At 36.2% G+C, this 20,910-nt stretch overlaps 1 protein-coding gene across 3 annotated transcripts in view; it reads left to right on the top strand.

The window, feature by feature from the left end:
- The window catches only part of MDFIC (MyoD family inhibitor domain containing), a 51,410-nt gene that overhangs the window by 18,743 nt on the left and 11,757 nt on the right, over positions 1 to 20,910 (top strand). For all 3 annotated transcript variants that reach the window (XM_030445994.1, XM_030446002.1, XM_030445984.1), the window contains exon 4: positions 16,746 to 17,021. In XM_030445994.1, the coding sequence (XP_030301854.1) occupies positions 16,746 to 17,021 (276 nt within the window). The remainder of the gene's footprint in view (positions 1 to 16,745; positions 17,022 to 20,910) is intronic.

The raw sequence follows: 20,910 nt of genomic DNA, 5'->3' as shown, positions 1-20,910 counted from the left end.
TGAAATGTAAACCTATATATATTTTTTATCTGTTAGTTTTCTGTATTTTTATGTGTACTTTTTCTTACTTTACGTGACCATTTAATTTTAACATCTGGTAATTACCTTTTCCTGCTGGCTGAGTGGTTGATTTCCATGGTTTAAATTATGCAGTTTGGGTTTGGGACATTTTTCCCAACAAGAAGCAGATAATCTGATGTTAAAATTGTTCTTTTGCTTTGATATTAATCCAAATCTCTTTTCTTGGCTAATTTATAGTGCACAGTTATCTTGCAATTACTGTGATTTCAAATGACTGTGTTTATTCTGTCTAAAAAATATTGCAAAGTGCTTGAGATAAATGATTCTCATCAAAGCTATAAAGTATCACAGAGACAATCTTCTTGCAGTGTAACTGAGTGTGTGAGTACAGAAATCATGCAGAATAGATTAATGGAAATTATTAAAAATATATTGCTGATCCTGAAAGGTGTATTCTTTTAGGTAAAGAACTTATCTGTGTGCAGTGTTCCAAATACATCCAGCTGTTCACTTCATCTGGCTGTGAGAAAAGTGTGAATGAGCAAAACTTTAATTAGTTCTATACTTAAATACAGGACTGAATTGTGTCCTATTTAGACCCTCCGTACACAGAAGGTAAAATGTGATTTATTCTGAAAGTTTTGTTCTAATTTTGGCTACGAAAGAGTTAAATTTCTTCATACTTGTGCACTGGGGTAACACCATGGCAAATTTTCATCTATAAGTAGTGAAATATGACTTTGATTACATAAACTGGAAAAAAGCTAAGTAAATTGTACAACATATTCCAAGTATTCATGCCAGTCAAGATAAAGCATCTCATAAAGATGGTAATGAAAATTATGCTGTTTAACAAAAATTTGAAATTTAGTTGGCTTGAAGGCAGGTCAGTCTGTTTTGCATCAGAAGTACCAGGGCCTGCAAATGACCTATGGATTCGTTCCTACTGATGACCCATTTGAAGCTGAGGGAGGAGAATGAATAGCAGTGGTCTTGCAGTAGGCTGAGAAATACAAATGAGAAATCAGAAGCAGCTGCTATTAGCATACCAAGAGACCAAACATTTTCAGTATTCCAAATAAACTAATCAGAGTTTGCAGCTGGTGCACATGCATGCAGCTGGAGCTCATGTTCTGGAGCTGCTGTTCACCTGAGTCTGGATGATTCAGCTGGGGTTGTTTAGATTTCACTCCCTGGGTTCTTAATGGAGAATGTTGATGCACTCTTTCCAGTCTAGACCTCAATGACTTCTGCAGAAAGATAGGACTTTTCCTGCTGAAAGGTATCCATCTTGCTATTTTCCTTTCCCCCAGGAATTTCTGGGATCAAACCTCTCAGCTGGGGCAATTTTATAACCAAGATATTTCACACCTCATTGTTGCACAACCATAGCATTTTTATTTATTTTTTGTTTAATCCTCTTCTGGGCTGAGAAGCATTATCTCAGATAGCTGTACCTTTACAGTTTTTAGACTTTAAGACTGGGTGTTGGGTGCTTACAGACATCTCCTGTGCCATGACCTGAGAGCTGCTGAGGTTGGTATTCCCTTACTTGTAAGCAGCTGCTGTGGGATGATGATGTTTTCTCTGTACCTTCTCCCTCAAAACTGGGCTGGCTGTTTTGAAGCAGTACAGTTAAGGATGGACTGGGAAAGGTGAGGAATTAATATGCTCTATGGTGACTCCATGTGGAGAAGTGAGCTGCTTGCTGTTGTTGGCCCACTTACAGAACACTTCTCAAACTTCAGTGAGAACTTCAAGCTGCACCAGATGACCATAAGATAGATGAATGTATTCTACATATCACTAGTAGACAGAATTACCTGGAGCCTTTCATTTTCTGTTTTACCTTACTCAGAACATAATCTGAATTTATTGTCTGAGGCTGAGGAAGTTTAAATGGCAGTAATCATCAGTACCAGACAAAGGTGAAATTCTTCGAGTAATGTGGAGATTGCTGTGCTTGCTGTGTTTGAGCCTGAAGTAAATTATATCTTAATTTCAGAATATTTTCCTTTGTTGTGTTGGTACTGTCTCAGAATTAATGTGCTGTTATGCCTAGATGGGAAAGAATATTTATTTTCTATTGCTGATTAGTTCCTCATATAGGGGCAAAAAAGTACAATATACTTGTAGTGGTTCCTTAAAGAGGAAGAGTAATAAGACTCTGCATTCTGTGTGAAATATTCTACTACAAAACCAATGAGTCACTGTGGTTTCAGTCTGCTCTTTTCAGAACTAACAGTATTCAGTTAGCCGTTTCTAGCAAAGAAGACACAAAATTACAAAGTGTATGAAAGTATCTTTATGCAAGTTGTACTTTTAGAAACTGCTTTCTGGCAAAAATTTCTTAAATTTAAACCATGGCAAGAAATACCTTAGTTTTTATGGTTTGTTTTTTTTTTTTTAATATCTGCTGCCTTGTGTGGAACACTTAAAGTAACCTTATACAGATACAAAATAGTCTACATATTGTGTGTAAATAAAAATTATTAAATTAATTTTTAAACATTTAGGCCACCAAAATAGTTTTTAAGCTTTTGAATTTGGCGTTTACTGATAAAAAAGCAAAAGGTGAAGAGGGGCTCATGGTCACAGCTGAAGGCTTAGCTAGTAATAATAGTTAAAGATTTTTCTTTTTAAAATACCTATCCAGACGAAAGAAAGGTCTGAATACTACTCATTTGTTCTGCATTCCGGTAATATCTGCAGAGCAAAAGTACCTAGAAGTACCTTTCCCTGAAGGTATTCTTGTAAAGGACAAAGAAAAAACAGGAGCCTATGATCTATTTATGTTTTGTGGTGATGGTTTTTTATTTTCCCTTTAAACAAACAAACAAAAACAACAACAAAAGAAAACAAAACAAAAAACCCCAACCATTATTCAGGATCAAAATCCAAGCAGTCCCTTTGGAAAACAATAAAATGTAAAAAACAATGTGGCCACTCAGGTTATTTATAATATCGGATTTGTTCACTCACTATACTCATGAAGTAGGCCTCCAGAAATACTGAAATGTGATTTAAGAGAACGGTGAATAATTTGCCACCTGAGTTTTAACTATTTTTAAATGACCTGTAGTGTTCTGTCATGATAGAAACATGTTTTTGTATGGAGACTGATCTTGCAATTTAGAGCATGAAATGCAAACTCGACAGAATTCCTGTATAAGAGTTTTCAAATGAGTTTTGTGTCTGGACCCATGAAATTCAGAGGCTTAAATTTTATTTTAAAACCTGCTTCCTTAGAATTCTATGCAGTATCTCGATTATCATGTTCTTAATTTAATCTGAAGCTATAACTATTATGATACTTGTTTAGGGAAAACTTAAGAGTTAGCAATGTTAATGTTAATTGCAGCTGAATTTCAACTAAGAGATTATTTCCTGTTGCAGTGATTCCTCAAGTTTAAGCAAGATTTATTGATTTACAGCTCAAACTTAAGGTTGTATAATGTTTGCATAAAATGTTACGAAGTTTGCTTTTGAGACAAGTCAAGTAGAGCGAACTGTTAGGCAAGCATGTAAAATTTGTGGTCTGTGAGCCAGATTTGACCTTCAGGGCAAGTTTTTGCCCCTGAGAGACAGCACAAGCTGTTTGCCCATTCCTTGGTGGAGAAAGAGCAAGGCTGCCTTCAAGTTTGGGTAGCTATGAAAATTTTTTTTTTCAAAAATCAAACCTCTTAGCCAGTTGGAAGGCACATGCTATTTCCCATCACCCTCTAATAGAAGCCTTTTTTTAACTGCCTTCAACAAGCTGCAAGTTGAAATAAAATTTACATTGTAACAAAAAAGCAGTGAAAGATTCTAAAACTGGCAAAAAGTGGGTGTGAGACCAGTGTAAAACCACAGCAAACATCTTCTAGGTCTGTGTAATTCAGGAATACAGGAGATGAGTAAAAATTCTCCTTTTGCTTGAATTTCAGCATAAAGAAAGCATGAAGTTTTGGTGCTAAGATTTGGGATCAGCCTTCCTGGACAGGTTTATCTGAGTTATGAAACAAAGTTTTTCACAGATGTGATATTAAAAAACACTTGGGTGGTGAGGCAGGATACAAGTAACTGGGTAACACACATCTAGTTTTCATATATGTAATTTCATTAAAGTGCACCAGCTTACTCAACAATTTAGTATTTCCTAAATATTTGCCTTGAAACTATGACCTTATAAAGTATTTCCTTGACTTAATATATGTACTTTTTACTGTGAGCTGACTTTGTAGTGATAATAGCCACTATCATATTTATAATGTAAAATAAATATTGAGGAACATTTTTATATGGGAATAGATCTTTCAGCAAACTATACACTAATCACTCAGTAATGTGTCTAGCACTATACATTCATGAATCTGAAGAAGTTATAAAGATCTTCTGTATGTTTTGTCTTCATCACAGCCATTCTGTAAAGTCTTCCGTGCTGATCAAGCTTTGGAAACTGGAAACTAGTGCGAGTTTTATATTTACAATAAATAAGACTGTGTTTAGTATCTAAGATATGCAGAAGGGGGAAAAGCAACACACAACATGTTTTAGAAGGAGGAATTCTAATTAGAGTTGTCTTTTACAAGTTGTCTTGTGACAAGTTCTCCCTTCCTCTTGTTTTTTTCCTTTAACAGTTACCTCATCTGCTTTTCTGTCCACTGGACTTTCTGATTCCCATCTGTAGGGTAGTAGTATACCAGAGGAGTTGTCTCCCCATAAAGTAATTGATAAATGCAATCTTAATTTTAAATAAATCACTGTTTGGTTTTGATGATTTGTATATTACAGAGCATCTGCCACTCTAGCTCTTTGAGAAGAACAAACAGCATAATGGAGATACCCAGTCTGCTGTGCTGTGCTCCCTTCTAGAAATAATTTAGAAGGCACTTTCTTTTCATTGTCATGACCACATCCACACCAGGGATTCTGATGAGTTATCTGGAATAGAAGTTTAATTCTCATTATCAATATTCTGTTACAGGGAGATGTTCCCATTGTGAATTGTTAGTTCCAGCAGCCTAAGAAAGTGATACAGCACTATAAAATGTATCTAGTTAAGGAACAGTGTCTAGTAAGTATCTAAGGAACAGTTAAGTACTACTAGTAAGTATCTAAGGAAACAGTTAAGTTAGTACTAGTAAGTATCTAAGGAACAGTATCTAGTAAGGAACAGTGGAGAAAAAGGTTGCTGGCATTAACTCCAAGAGACAGGGCCATGGCATCAGTGCAAATAAAATGGCAGATGGCATGAAGCTTCAGTAAAATGGATAAGGATGCATCAAAACCAGTGCAGTCCAGTAATTTGGCAGTTTGAATGGTTTCCTAAGTGCTTTTTCATTCAGGACCAAGAAATGGAAGAAGGGAGGCTGAGATGTTTCCCAAGCACAGAAGAATTGGACAGCACAAAGGGATGGAGGCAGCAGCCTGGCTCACCCATCACCAGCCTGGTTGAGGGGCTGTTGTAGAGGAGGACACGGATGCTTTTGTGGGGATGAAGGCTTCTAAAGGCAGCAAATTGTGTGCAAGGTAGTTGCTGTCTTTGCTATGAAGCAAGGCCTGCTTTGGAAATTCTTGGGTAAGAAGAGTTTGCTGCTGCCTCAGCTGGGACTTCCTAAAGCTCTTGAATTGTAAAAGGACAAAATAGGAGTAACTGTAAATTCCAGTGCTTTCACTTAAAATGCCAGTTTCTTTTCTATGGAATCCTTCAGCTTATTTGCAAAAACTTGTTGTTTGAAATGTAAAATAAAACAGTTTTCAGTATTGTGAGTAACATTGACATAGAACAGATTTTACTGCTGGATCTGCACTCCATTAAAAAAAGTAATTGTGATTAGTGTACAGAAGTTTTTTCCTTTTCTCTGCAACCAAAATGTCTTTTAAATAAGACAAAACAAAAGGTTTTTGGAAAAAAGATCCTTGTTGCCAGAATCACTGAATCAAAGCATGGGCCTCAGCCGAATTCAAATACTACTTAGAAATATTTTTTAAGAAAAAGTGAACTAAAACTTCAGTGGGCCAAATTATCTAGTTTTCTAAATTGAAAGAAATATTTTTATATATTTTTAACAGAGAATGAAAATTATTCCATGTATAATGCTGAATGCTTTAAAACATGTTGAAATAAGCATAGTCTCTTTCTGTGTGTTATAGATAAAACCCAGTATTCTGCTGCTATTCAGTCAGTTCTGCAGTACAAGGACTTGGCAGGCTACTGGCCTCTACTGTACTGAAATCATTTAGCACAATAATTCATAGAGATTTGTATCTTGTTTCATGAGCAGAATAGAGAATCAGAACTTTAGCTCAGATGTGGGATGAAAGAAAAAAATTCTACAGGTAATTTCATCCCATTAAGACAATTTACCTGTTTCTTCAGGTAGTCTGGTACTATCTCCTTTGTACTGATGCATTTTTTATTTTTTTCTTTTAATTTTTGTGTTTGAAGCTGTTCCTCCCTGATGTGACACTATTTTTCTAGCAGGACAGATTTGTAACTGTGTGTCAGAGTTTTCTTGTGAACTGTTTGAGCAGCTTATGCTTTGCTTCCTGTCAGGAAACTAAGTGCATCGTTTCTACAGGAAGTTCAGTATTTACCCGGCATGGTCAGCAAATTGACTTTTGCACTGCTTAAAGGGATGTGTGTGTGAGCAGCTGGAAAAAACTCATCTAGCATGTTATTTTTTAAAATTTACTATATTATCGAGTTTGTATCATGGAGATCATGTATGAAAGCTTGGCAAGGATGGGGTGGGTTTTTCCATCCGAGTCAGAAAGAGAACTTCCTAGATAATTTTGGTAGAATACAGTTAATGAAAAAGTAAGTAAAAAACATTTTCCTTTGAGCTCAGTATTGGTGACAATGATTACATTCTAAGCACATTCAGCTTTTAATTGAACACACAAATCTCTTAGTTGATAGATTTTTACATTCTGAAACATAACATTGCTTTTCCTGTCAGCATATGAAACTGCTCATTTAGTGTAAAACAAATGTAAACTTCCTGTGAGGTGGGGAGGGAAAGGGCAGTGAGCTCTGATGCAGAAATGCAGCCTTTAGCCTGTGGATTTGAATCTAGGGAAGGAAACAGAATTTAGGTTTTTCAAGGACTCTGATGAGAGGACTTTTCAAGATATTATAAGGAATCTGATTTCTATAGCTTGCACAAAACCCATTTTGAGTGAGAATGTGCCAAGGCTCTTCAGGGCACACCAAAACTGTTCAAAAAGCAAAGAGCTCTCATTTCTGGGTCATCATGGATCCAAGCTGGTGCATTAGTGACATAAAGCAGCCCAAGCACCATCTTTGGTTATGGTAGCTCTGCCTGGACTTACTGTGTATGACTGAAAATATTTTGATGCCCCGAGTCCCTTGGAGTGCTTTGGGATGGGGAATCCCCACTCATCCAGACCATGGACTGGTGACAGGGGTCCTGTGCACATCTTCTTGACCCTGCTTGATATCAAGGAATTCCCACAGGTGAAGGATATCCAGAGCAGAGACTAACCCTTCCCAATGTATTTATCATGTCTCTGCAGATACATCTTGATTTTCATTCTGCTCACTCTTTGTTTTATTCAGGTTTGGAAAACAGGTTGACGCTTGCTTTGCTCTACTGAATTTCCACATCTTTTTCTCTTAATGACAATCACTCCATTAATTCTTCAGTCTGTAGTAATGACAGGGTGGGTCATGAAGAATTACTCTTGTGGACCTCAGGTCCTTGCCCTGCTCTCTGACACAGAATTTCCATTTTCCATTGTGCTGCTATTGCTGAATATGGCTGATTTTTGGCCTGGGCTCCAGGAGCCTCCCTGACCTCCAACAGAAGGGTAACTATTGCTTCAGCTGTAGTTCACTGTGTAAGTTCAGTGTATTTATCTTTGCTTTATTGTTTATCAAATAGAGATTTATCATTTAATTATTTTCTTGTAAAATTTGTAGCAAATACTTCAGCTCCAGTGGGATTTTAATCATGATTTTTTTTTGTTTGTTTCTTCTTCCCCACTCTTTCTGCCCTCAGAGATTGAAGTGGCTCAGCTCACTATGTATTTTTTCTCTGTCTCATTCCCTCCAGTGCTGTCTTCTCCTGGGTTGGTTGCTCTCTGTGCTTTTTTTCTTTTGATTGTTTTTGCCCTACTTGTGTTTCAATAATGTAAAATCCCAGGTTGTAGCCTGTTCCTTGTGGTTACTGCCCATTTGCTTATTCTGTTCCATTTTTCCTTGCAGCTGTGCTTTCTCTCTTTATTCTTTTGCTTTTCTGGTATTTGATATCAGCCTGATGCCAAACTTAGCATCAGCTCTAGGTTGCAAAGAATAGCAGAGAGAAAATAAATGCAGCAAAGAGATCAAAACTCACTTATCCATATATGTATTGCTATTTTTGTACTGATACTCTGTGTTTCCATAGAATCATAGAATAGTTTGGGTTGGAAGGGACCTTTCAAGGTCATCTAGTGCAACCCCCTGCAGTGAGGAGGGACATCTTCAACTAGGTCAGGTTGTTCAGAGCCCCTACCAACCTGACCTTGAATATTTTCCAGGAATGGGGCATCTACCACCTCTCTTGTTCCTGCTACCTTTTTACATTACCCTCTTTCTGATGTCATTCTGGTTTTAGTCCCAATTTTTTATTTCTGCCTCTTGTTACACAGAATTATAGAGGTTACAAAGACAGAGCTTGAGAGCAAGGTGTCAGACACAGACTTGAGGTAGAAGACTTTTTTGAGTCTTCTGAAATTCTGTCACTTATATGAGGGGAGGACTTAGAAGTCAGGGGAGCAGTGAACATTAAGAGAATTGCTTATTCCAAGCATTTGCCTTTATGTGCTTTTGAAACCAAATACAGCCAGTTTTTATGAATATTTGTGAGAGTTTAACTGAACACTGTAGAACCTCATCATCATCTGAAAACTCAGTATATATGGTCAGTGGAGAAATAACCTGACCTTTGAGTATATTCTCACTCTGAGGCAAACGGTGAACAGGCCAGGCTGAGAAACTATTGTCTCACCATCCTTGTTCTTTCCTGCATGTAAAACCATTTTCCTAGTTTGCCAGCGGTTGCTGGGGTTTTGAGGAAGGGATCAGAAAGATGCTGGAGCCAAGAGGACTGTTTGTGCACTTGCCCAGGTTGTGGCTGTTGATGACATTGAGGTATCTCTCCTGTCTGGTACATCCTGCTATGGTGCTTCTGAGACAATACCGCAAGTGATATCCTGTTTTTTCTAGCTTCCTTTGATGTTTAGTATTAGATTTGGGAACAAGGAACACAATGGTGAGGAGCATCCAAACTGTTCCAAATATTGTACTTAATGTCTTAAGTTCCATGGGAACCACCAGTGTGTCTTTATGAAGTGGTACACACCATCTGCTCTAAATAGGTATTATTGCATAACTACTGTAATGTCATTCCAACAGCTTGTATTATTATTTTGTGTGTGTGTATTTAGTATTAGTAATATTAGTTGTATTTAGTATATTGTGTGTATTTAGTACTTAATTAACTTTTCTTTTAAAATTGGAGTTATAGAAACAAAGCATTCTATTCCTCAGGTGAAATGGGATTGGTTTTGTGTTTCATCCTTTCATATCCTTTTATAGTTCAGGGGCTGTCCTTTACATTTATTAAATTATTGATATTTGTGTTTAGAACTAGATAATTGTCAGCATTTTAGAAATTAACAAAACATCTAATTTCTTGATTTTTATTTTTTCTGTTATTTGTTCTCATTATGCATTTCTATAGCCACCTTAAATTATAAAAAAGTCAAAACAAACAGTTCAGAAGATATGTCAATGTGTAAACACCATTAATTTGGAAGTGACTGTAAGTTAAGCTGCTACTGCATACATGTGCAGTGTTGCCATTGTGCTATGCAGTTGAAATCTATGGGAACATAAGAAGCAGATACACTGCAATTCATTTACAATCCTCTAGGCAGAATGTATGAGGAGAAATGCATAGATAAATGTTCAAGTGAAAAACTTGCAATAATGGTTCTCACTTCTGAAGAGAGCTTTATATAGAAACTTAATCTATAGCTGTCTGTGTGCCTATTGCCTACAATGTCCTGTTTTGTGTTTGGCTCATCTGGATTTCATGGTAAGGCTACATGGTGTGCTTGTTCTCAAGAAATGAAAACTGTATGCTACAGTAAAAACTGTTCCACTTTAAGTAAAATATGGCATAGCAGTTGTTGCATATGATGAATTTCTTGCTATATTGTGCTGTAGTAAGAATTTCTGAACATCCTCAGAGTTTATCATAGATGCCAACATTTTCAGTCTCACAAAAATATCATTAATGATGGCAAGATTTCTTTATGATAAAGAGGGAGAATTTACTGATAAACTGATAGGAATTAGAAGACAAAAGGATACTTGGATTTTGAGAAAATGATAAAAGATAATTAAAAAAAAAAGTTTTACTCGGTTCAAGAATGATTAAAATTTTTTGTTTGCTAGCATTAGGAAAAAAATAATTAGTTATTTCTTCATTTTGCATAATCACTTTAAGAAAGAGGCTGTATAAATAGAAAAAATCATATTTTCAGTGGTATGCCTATCAGCTTTGTAAACCTCTGGCTATTGGCCCTTTTCATGTTTCCCTGTGGTAACTGCTTCTTTCTGAGTATGTCAAAGATGTCTTTATACAATTCCTGCAGCCCTTCAAACAGCACATAAGGTCCTGCAGTGCTTCCAAAGGAAGGCACTGCAGGTATCTTTGTACAGATTTAAGAGTACTCTCGGCATATTCTTGTGCACTTGTGTCTCCTTCTCAACCCATAAACACACAAGCACATACGTTTGCCATTCTTGTCAGCCCTTCACCAGCTGAGAGCTGGTGGGATGAAATGTCTTTTCCTTTTGTCCCCTGCCAGCCCTGTTACAGCTTTACCTGGTCTTCCCTGGATGTGTTCTCAGACATATTTTAACAAAGTGTTCTCAGTGTGGGTCCCGTAAAACTCGTACCAGCAATTTTACCACAGTATTTTCACTACAAAGGACATCCTGTTTCATAATAATATATTGTAATGTCAATTTTGAAGAATGTCCCTTATGTCTTACATAGATAGCAATTCTAAAAAGGTGGTTGATGCTGTTAGTTAGTACTTTGTTTTCTTGTAAAGTCAGCAATGGTATAAAAAACATTCAGTGTTAAAAAATTGATTTTAAAAAGATAGATGTACCTTGATGGTACCTTGTATTTAGTTATGTATGCTTCTGTGATATGGAAGCTGCAGTATATGCTATTTATGTCCTAGAAAATATTCCAAAATAATTGCTGACAAAAGCCACTCACAGGTTGACTCAGAGGTAAATCTTATAATCTGAATGTTAATATTCTGGATAGCGAGGCAGAGAAAACTATGATGTAGTTTGAAGATTATGTAGAGACTAGTCAGGATTTTAGTTAGAAAAGTGGGGAGGGAGAGAAGATTGAGAGATTTGAGTTCTCCCAGCTTCACTGAAGTATTGTGCTTATTGAGGCAACATGAACTGCATACAATGTGTAATATTTTTTAAAAGGTGAGATTTTTTTGCTAGTCAGTTTCAAAGGAAATTTTTTTCCAAAAGCTATTTGGAATCACCTTAATTTTACTCGGGGAATCAGGCAGCCCTGGTTTTTACTGTGCAATCATGCCTATCTGTCATAATGCTTTATCCTTTCCCCCTCCAGCTTAGGTCTGTTGCAATGAGGGAAGCACTGATAAAAAACAGGAGGCCCTGATTCTTACCCTCCCTTGCATGTGGTCTCTGCTGTGTGGTCATGCAGAGTGGGTAGGAGCAGCTACCACTGGGAGAGTCAGACAATTTCCCAAGGCTCAAATTAACATATAGATCTTGCCTTTCAACACCAATCGTTCCATAGCAGGACCGTCTGTCTTTCTAAACAGAGAGTCTCTCTTTATTGTGGCTGCAGCTGTTTTGGGAAGCAGACAAGTGGCTGGGATGTTATGAGCTGAAATGATACTTTATATTTTGTCAGTATTTGAAAATGCCAAATCTTATATTTTTTACACCCCAGGAGTCTATGTTTTGTTTCTCCCAGTCATCTGCAAACATATGCTTCTGGTGGGCCGGATCTGACATCATAAACTATTGTGTCATGAGCGAAGAAAAAACAGCATTCCTTACCTCTTCTGGGTGAGGTCAGATGACCCAGACTGTAAACTGAGGTGTTTTTCCATTGTTGGTGTTGGCCAGCCTAGCAAACCCACGGGCATCTGTATCTGCTGCATTAGAACTGCTTTTGATGTGATTTAGGCTACTAATTAGCTGTCTTAGTTCTTCTCTCCCTCCTGATGTTTTCTTCTGATTCACTTTGACTCAGAAGGAATCTCTATTCTGTGTATATTTGGTTTTGTAATTTTGTCTAAAATCCCTAATGAGAGCTTAGACTGTCCTCTTTTGGTTCAGAGTTTCCCCTGTGTTGAACACAGCATTTTTCTGTGCATTCATCAGGGTTTTTTCTCCTAAGAATAGCTGGTATTTTGTAAGGTGTAAACAATGTATTGTCAGTGTGCATATAGATTTAAAACTGCACTAAGGATTTACAGTGTGAATGAGAATGTGCACAGTTACTTCAAAGCCATCAAAACCATAGTAATGTTTAGTACTCGAATATTTATTCACCAGATAGTAACCTCACAATTAAATTATTGTGTAAAGTCAGTTAAATAAAAGCAGAAGTTATTGTATTGAGGCCCACTTTGCAAGAAACCAATGACAAGGAAGCAGTGAAACACGCTAAATAGAATTATATGCTATAGCAATATATTGCCTTTTTATGCTTTTCCACTGGCAGCAGGATTCATGTATAGTTATTACTAGCTACATTATCTGCTAGTTTCTCTATCAAAAAGATTCCAGTCTATTGAATATTAATCCAATAATTTATCATTCTTATTGAAAATCCACTAGTGTTAGCACTAATATAAAATAATTGACTTAAATCTACGGGTTTTGCTAAAGATTAGAAACATATTAACCTAAAAAGCATGGTATTTCTTAGGATATTTGAAACTATTCATTGTGGATGTTTGAAATGACAGTATTTCTATGTTGTGTGAGGAATCTTTTTTTAAAAAAAATCTTTAACATATACTAAGTGACCAATGCCATCCTGATTTGAAGATGCTGAATCTTCATCCAACTCAATATTTGAAATTTGATGTGTATTACATTAGTTACTGAATATCAATAATAAAATTTTTGCTCATATATAGAGTGTAAAATGGGATCTTTTGTAGCAGCACATGGCCTGTTTAGAATGATATAACAGGCGCTGAATGTTCACATATCAAACAAAATGCCATCTTTCTGTAGAAAAGAGGTGTCAAAAAGTTTCTTTGTACCTTTAACGCATGTGATTATGTAGTACAAAATGCAGAGTTTGTAAAATTTCTTGAATATACAGGCAAAAAATGAATAATTCAAAACAACTCATAAGTTCTACATTCTATTGTATCTTTTATAACGCAGGCAGAAGATAGCATTGTGTTCCCAGTAGAGCTGAATTTGCACAAGTTACACCTCTGAAAATGCCAGATGGTCTATGGTCTACTTTTGAGAGCTGTCACATATGTAAAGATTTGAAAAAAGAAAGACAGCTGAATGAGAGCAGTGGATCATTAAAGAGAGAGTGAGAGTCCCTGGGTATCACTGTGTTTTAAGAAGCATTGTGTCGTTCCCCATATTACACTTTTTTTTTTTTTTTTTTTTTTAAGATATAAACAACCTTTAAAAAATAAGGTAAAAATATTTCTGTTTTAAACTGAGTGGTTGTGGCTTAATCTTGGAACTGTCAATTGCTTTTGTTCTTTATACTAGAATGCGGTCATATGGTTCCTAATTGGTTTCAAGTGTGTTTTAACCATAAGATTCAAGTCTCCCTAGTGCAAAATTATCAATAAAGTTAAAATAAATTTAAATTGAGATAACTAATCCATTTGGGGGTTTATTCCATTTTTATTTGACCTGCGTATCACATGTGAATACTGTAAAGCCAGTCAGCTAAAAAGTTGTATGTTAACGCTAAAAGGCTGAAGTAAGAGTACTTTGGGAACAAGATCATTAAAAAAACCAACCACAAAACCACCCTCTCCCCCCCAAAAACCCAGTAAAAATAAGAAAAGTAAACACAAATGACTGTTTAGATTCCCCGAGACTTTCCATTCCCCCACAGTTTCACAGAAACACAACTAATTTTGAAGATGGAATTTTGGATAATTTGTCAAGTATTACATTATAGCAAAGCACCAAAGATATACTAGCAATTGTAAGCTGCCACTACCAATTTAGCTGGCTGGGAAAAGGTCATAACTGTCAGTTTTAGAAGCTTGCTTGTTCAGGCATACAGAATTTTTAGTATAGTCTATTGCTTTTATTTATTGAGGAAGGTTAACCCCTCCCCCAGTAATTCTAGGTTATTGGTACAACTGCATCACTTCACAGCTGGGAATCGTAGGCAACACAGTCTGAGGAAACATCGTGATACAGAATGTGGAAAGCACTGTCTTAGTTATACAATTTTCATTTTAGTGGGATAATTAAAATAAAGCTATGTTCTACACAGAGGGTTCCTCGTAGTATACTTTTAAACAATCCTATTTCGGAATCCCTAATAACTTGTTTTGGGCTTTTAGGAAATGCTAGCAGAATATAGGCTACAAATGGAATTCTAGCATGCAGAAAGTGCCTTACTTATGCTTCTGTTCATAGTTTGTAAGTAGTGATGCAAAATCGAAGGAGAAGCACTTTCTGTACTGCCATCAAAAACTTTTTTAAGCAGCAAGTTCATTGTTCAGGTTTCAAAGTGTTGTGCTCCTGCTCTGTTGGCCTGGGGGTCCATGAGCAGTTACTGCTGGTAATGAAAGGAAATGATCTTTGTCTTCCCTGTAACATCACTGGGCAGGCTAAAGCATAAATGTTGCCCGCATCCCTCCTTTCTTTCCTGTTGAGCAAAATTATCACTCTTGTAAAGTAGGTTCATTCAGGGTTACTCTGACCTAGATAGATACGGGTAGTCAGTTTGGGGATATCATTTTAAAATCTTAGTTGATTTAAAAAAATTGAATAGCAAAAAAAATGCACCCGTTCTTATATAAAAATGAAATATGAAAAATATCTCTTTTGCTTATGAACATGACCAGGACTTTAAGATTTATCTGAAGTTTAAACTGGGCCAGTTTATGATAACTAGAGGAAGCAATCTGAGAATGATATCAGTGTCCTTGATAAAAGTGAAGCACTGAGGGTTTGTTAGGCAAATAAATTCAGAATAGAGTCTGCTTAGAGAACATGTTGGTTTCTGTGTCCCCGTCAGGTTTGCCTGAAAGTCTGGTCACTTGTATCTAAAGTGATCAGTGAAGATGTTTCTTTTAGGAGGAGTTAACTACTGTTCCTATACATATCATTAGCTTGGAAACAGTGTAATCTCCCTAGGAAGCTATACTGTGAAATCATCTGAGAGTGGATGTGAAGCACGCAAAAAGAGGGTGAACAGCAACACTGCTTTTCTTTACTGCTGGCACTGTCTAATCTCTCTTCAGTTAAGTGGTCAGTGGTATTTGGGCTCTTGCCTTGACCTTATAAATAGTTCAACTGGATTGTCTGAAAACCTCTTTATGTCCAAGCATGATACAGTAGTGGTTTAATTAGGATAGGTGATTGGGCTGATGCTTTTTTATTATGAAATCTTGTTGTGCTACTATTCTGTATAGTTTAATTAGGTTTTTAATTGCATTTTTTCCTAAATAAGAATCATTAATTAGAAAGTGATTTTTTTTTTTATTACAAAGCTTTACATTACAAAATCCCCCATACCTTCTGTATCTTTTATTTTGTTTGTTACAGACTTTAAATACATAGACAATGTATTTTTCATGATATTAAAAATACACTTCTTTATGATATAATAGCTTAACAAAGAATGGTCAACTTTCATGCTCTCCTATTAGAACAGGTTTATAAAACACACTTCTGGTGCCTTAACCAGGCCACTGCAGAATCCTGCCTTGACTGGTTTTGTATTTTTATCCTTTAACCATTTCAGTCTGTTGCAGTTAAAGCCCTAACTGGCCCATTTAAAAATTTTTGATTCTGAAGTGAGAAATGGGGTGGGGGAAACTCTGACTTGCCACACCACGTGGTGTTTGAATGCACGTTTTTCTGGTTGCTAATTCACTTCCTCCACAAACCCAGATTTGGATTGTTTTTATTCTTCCCAGCAATCCAGAGTCTTTATGAATTTAAGCTCCAAGTGGTTTTAGTTAACCTGGAAACTCCTGTTCTTTTCTAACATACTGGTCTGTGGTGGTTCATAGTCGGGGGTCCCTACATTGTCACTCAGGTTATTTGCTGAAGACTGATTGGTAGGCCAACCAGTTTGTTGCAGCTGTGCAACTTTTCTCACATTCCTATTTTTTTTTTTTCCCTTCATATTTACTTGCCTTATTTGGTCTAATTCACAGAGCAATGTGCATGTTTCCATGAAGTGAAGAGGCAGGAATCTAGGTCTCATACAGACATGAGACACTTTCTGAATACCTCATTTTTTTTAATTTTTTTTACATTTACAGGTATTTTTTTATTTTTTTCTTCTTTTTGATATGTGAATGTTAACTTTTCAGTTTATTATTTAATCCATATAAGCACTGAAAGTTGTCTTCTCAGACTAGCATAGAGTGTTATTAAAGTTTAGTTTAATTTAACCCTTTATTTATTTCATTTTAAGCACAACCTCAACGTTTGCCTCAGCCAAATACTTCAGCACTGGAAAGGGGTGAGGAAGAAAGTGGCAAAATCCGAAATGGCCACGTGTGTCTGAGTAATGGAAGTGGAATTCACAGCGGGGTCAAGCATGCTCCTGCAGACAACAGAAAACTTTCAGCTCCTGTTTCAGAAAAAATGCACAGAAAAATTCAGTCCACCTTGTCTGTCAACAGCAACAGCAGCAAGAAGAGTAAACTAAGCTCTGTGTTTTCTCAAAAGCCAGGTACTTCACCTGAAGGTAAGCAGAAATTCTTATTAAAAAAACCTAACCAAACCACATTCTCACTGGTAATTACACAGCCAACTGAAAATAATTGAAGAGCATGACTCATGCTCCAGGAGCAAACAGAAATCATTATCATAAAACACAAGTTACTTCCCCAAAGGAAAATATTAAGTATTTGGAGGAAATTAAAGCAATGGGATATTTCTTGCTTTCAAACATTTGGCCAGCATAGTCTGATGATGTTTCAGTCTCTCTTAAGTAGTATCCTGAACTGAAACTCTTGTTAACATAGGTCACAAATACACCAGAAAAAAATATTAAAGCACTTGTTCAAAGCATAGGAAATACTAAAATTCAGTTTGAAAATATTTTCTTAGTGTATGTTCTGACCAGATGTGAGGTCTGAACACCAGATAATACAATGTTAAATGTGCTTTATACCATATCCGGGCTGTAAATAATTTGCATGAAAAAGCTTCGTACTCTCTACGCATGGCTTAAATAAGCAAAAGTAAATATTTCTCTTACATTTTAAATTTGTGTGTATGTTTTCTTTCCTTGCAATTACTCTAATGGTCCCAGAGTTCCCAAGCTTCTCCTCGATCCATTGCTTTCCTATTAGCACTAATATACTTGATGGGATTTGCTCCTGCCCATCACAAGAAGGGTGCAGAGGCTTCATAAACCCTGTTGGTTTGAGGTAGGCATGGTAGATGTGACTGGTTAAAAAAAACCTCTGGGAGGTGGGTAGGGACACAGATTCTTAAGGAAATTGGAAGTGGTACTGTTCAGTGAAATGGGAAGGATTCTCAGCCTAGATGAAAGGAAGACAGCACATACTGATGTCTGAGGGGTGACTTTTCTTGACTTCAACTACTTCAATCAAACCTGCTGAGTGGATCTGTGTAGTAATATCATGAACATTTTCTCTCAGGACTGTGCCATGTGCTGGTCCTCCTTAATGTGATTTATTTTCATATTTATCTTCAAGAACCTACTGTTATTTTTCTGTTGTACATTCAGTCTTCTAATGTATCCTTCCAAATCACAGCTTCATACCTGCTATATTGCTCTTATCTCTTTCTATTACGTGGAACCAATTTCACCATCCAGCCCAATATTTTTCTAATATTTAAAAAAACCTGTACATCAAGAGAGCTAGGTCTGTCTGCATGACTGGTACAAAGTGCCAGGCCTCTGAATTCAAGAAACTCAAGCTCTGAAAAAGAAATGATGGAGTTCCAAAGAGATAATGTCTGCCTTGTTCATTCCATTATACAATTATTTATAGCAAACACTTCCTTTTTTCTTCTAAAATTATCTTGGAATAAATACAGTCAGTAGATTTTTTTGTTTGTTTTTAATAACCTTCAATCAAATTACTGAATGACTGAGGAGAAAATTAATAAGCTATCTTCAGACATAGCTATAAATTCAGATGTCTGAATGTGTGTACAGCACAACACATGAATGTATTAGTTGCCTGAATCTGCCAAACTAATTTTTTTTACATTCAATCAGAAATGCTGATTTTTTTTTGAAGGTATGTCTGATTAGAATATAATAACATTGTGTTGTCACTCTGTCTTCCATAGTTTGAACCCCACTAGTAAAACCTGGTACTCTTAAGTTTGCTGATAACCAATCTGAGAGAAACACAAATTTTACTGTGCAATTTTAAAAGTATATCCTCGACATTCGTGTCTGCACATCTGCATGCTCACATGTATGAGCTTTCTGGCAGCTTCTTCAGCCCCATAGGGCTGAGTAGGGGAACTATATGCTGTAAGTTGTATTCTTATGAAGTTGTTGCCTTGCAGGAGCTATCAATATATTCTTAATTTTTTCTGTCATACATCATTTTTTGGCTAAGATGCACAATCAGAGACTCTGGCAATAGTCAGCTGAAATATCTAAAACAGCATAAAGCAGAAACCACTGTTTAAGGAAAAATTATTCACAAATTAAAAATAATTTGGTTTATAAATTTGAGAAATGTTAATCCCTTATAACTAGCTCTTGAAGGCTACACTTAAAGCATTTGATACAATTATCCAGGTTATTTGCTCTGAGAGTTTAATTGCATTTAAACCAGCAATAAATATATTTTTGTGAGTACATCTAGCTATGAAAAACTAGAAGAGTACACTAGTAAATCTTGTAACTTAGGATTGCATGGGCACTCTTTCAAAATATTAGACACAGATTAATTTGAACCTAGCTTCTGCAGCTTCTTTCTATTATGAATCATACTTCTGTGGGCAGAGAAGTATTTTTGTGAGCACTTGTCTCTTCTGATCCAATGACATTTCTGTAGAAACTATTGAAAAAGTTTACAGGAAGATGGAAAAGATAGGAAACTATTGGAAATTCTTTGCAGTGTTGCTTAACTGCTTGGCTGTGCTTTAACTTGTATGGTGTTAACCTCATAAGCCTTTGTTACTGCTTAAGAGCTGCTGGGTTTGATTTTACTTGCATGTGTGTTTGTGCACATTTATGCACTATTATAATGTCCCTTGCATGCATTTTTTTAATGTAGTCTTATCCAGAAAGAAGCAAATGATATTAAATTTTGTGCTGAGTATCAAATAATCATTCATCTGAATTAACACAACTACTTCATTTTACTATGGTGTCCAGATAATTTGTTTGTTAATTTTTACATGTCATGTATTTCTCTGCATCTGCCTTGTGTTCTACCTTGAGTGACCTGTTCTATTGCCAGTCAGAAGAAAGACCATATTTTTTAAATGGAACAAAGTGGCCAGGGAAAAGAAGTAGGGTATGTCCTCAGAAGAAAGAAAAGTGAAGATTCTGGCCATCAAGCTGAGTTAAACTATTGAAAAGAAAATAATTTTTATTGTTTCTTATTCCCTCCCAAAAGCTGCATTCTTGTTTCTTCCTAAAAGAGAAGATTTGAGTATTTCTGGCACACCACACCTGTTTGTAATTCAAAATTAGTTCTGTTCCAGTAGTTACTTTAGAAAGTCTTATCTATTGACAGAACAGAAGACTGGTAGTGCTCTAGAATCAAGAATCACCCAGACTTGCTACCCATCTTGTGACGAAGTGTACTTGGGCTTATGCTTATTTAAAAGGTTAACAAATGCAGTGTGCTGCATCATACACTACAGACTTCAGCATGTGTATCAGAAAGCTAAAAGAAGTCCAGTATTATTTTGCCCAGGTTATCACATCTTACCATGAAGAAGCTCAGTACTGCTCCTGTTGGTCTCCAAAGCACTAGCCAGTCTTAATGCTATCTATAAAGTTCCCAAACCACCCAATGTACCACAATCTCCCACCATAGTTAACAATACTTTTACTAATTGTTCCAGCTGCAAACTCATCTTGGTGCTGCAGATCACATTGAACTTTCAGAATTGCTTTGGAAATGCTTAAAACTTGACAGATATTCTGGTAGAAGTAGTATAAAAGCTTTCAAAAATATGCCTTTTTAAATGAACCTGTAGTGTGCTTTGTGTCAGCATTCCAGAATATGCTGTTTAGAAACACTTTCCCATCCAGTGAGGCTTAGTAGAGTGTGAGTGTGCACACCAGCTCTGCTCTTCCTCTGCATCTGTTATTAATCCACATTGTCCCTGAAGAAATCTTACTCAGCTCCATAACTTACACTACAAAAAAACCCAAAGGAATTATGAAATAGTTTGAGTATCTCTCTTAAAAAAGCAATTTTAAAACATTGTTTCAGTTATAGAGATTTTTTAAAGGGATTGGAGAGTTTTAAGTTCTCATTAGGAATAAGCTTTTTTAAAATTCAAATAAATTTTAGTAATATTTATATGATTTATGTCAGACATGTCACAGTTCTTCTAATACTTTGGTCATAGGACCACTGGCAAAGAGTTGTCACTCTCTTGAATTTGTTACATGCAAGGAA

This window comes from Calypte anna, chromosome 1 (genome assembly GCF_003957555.1).
Source record: "Calypte anna isolate BGI_N300 chromosome 1, bCalAnn1_v1.p, whole genome shotgun sequence".
Classification (NCBI taxonomy): domain Eukaryota; kingdom Metazoa; phylum Chordata; class Aves; order Apodiformes; family Trochilidae; genus Calypte; species Calypte anna.
This window is presented reverse-complemented; position numbering and strand designations above follow the sequence as displayed.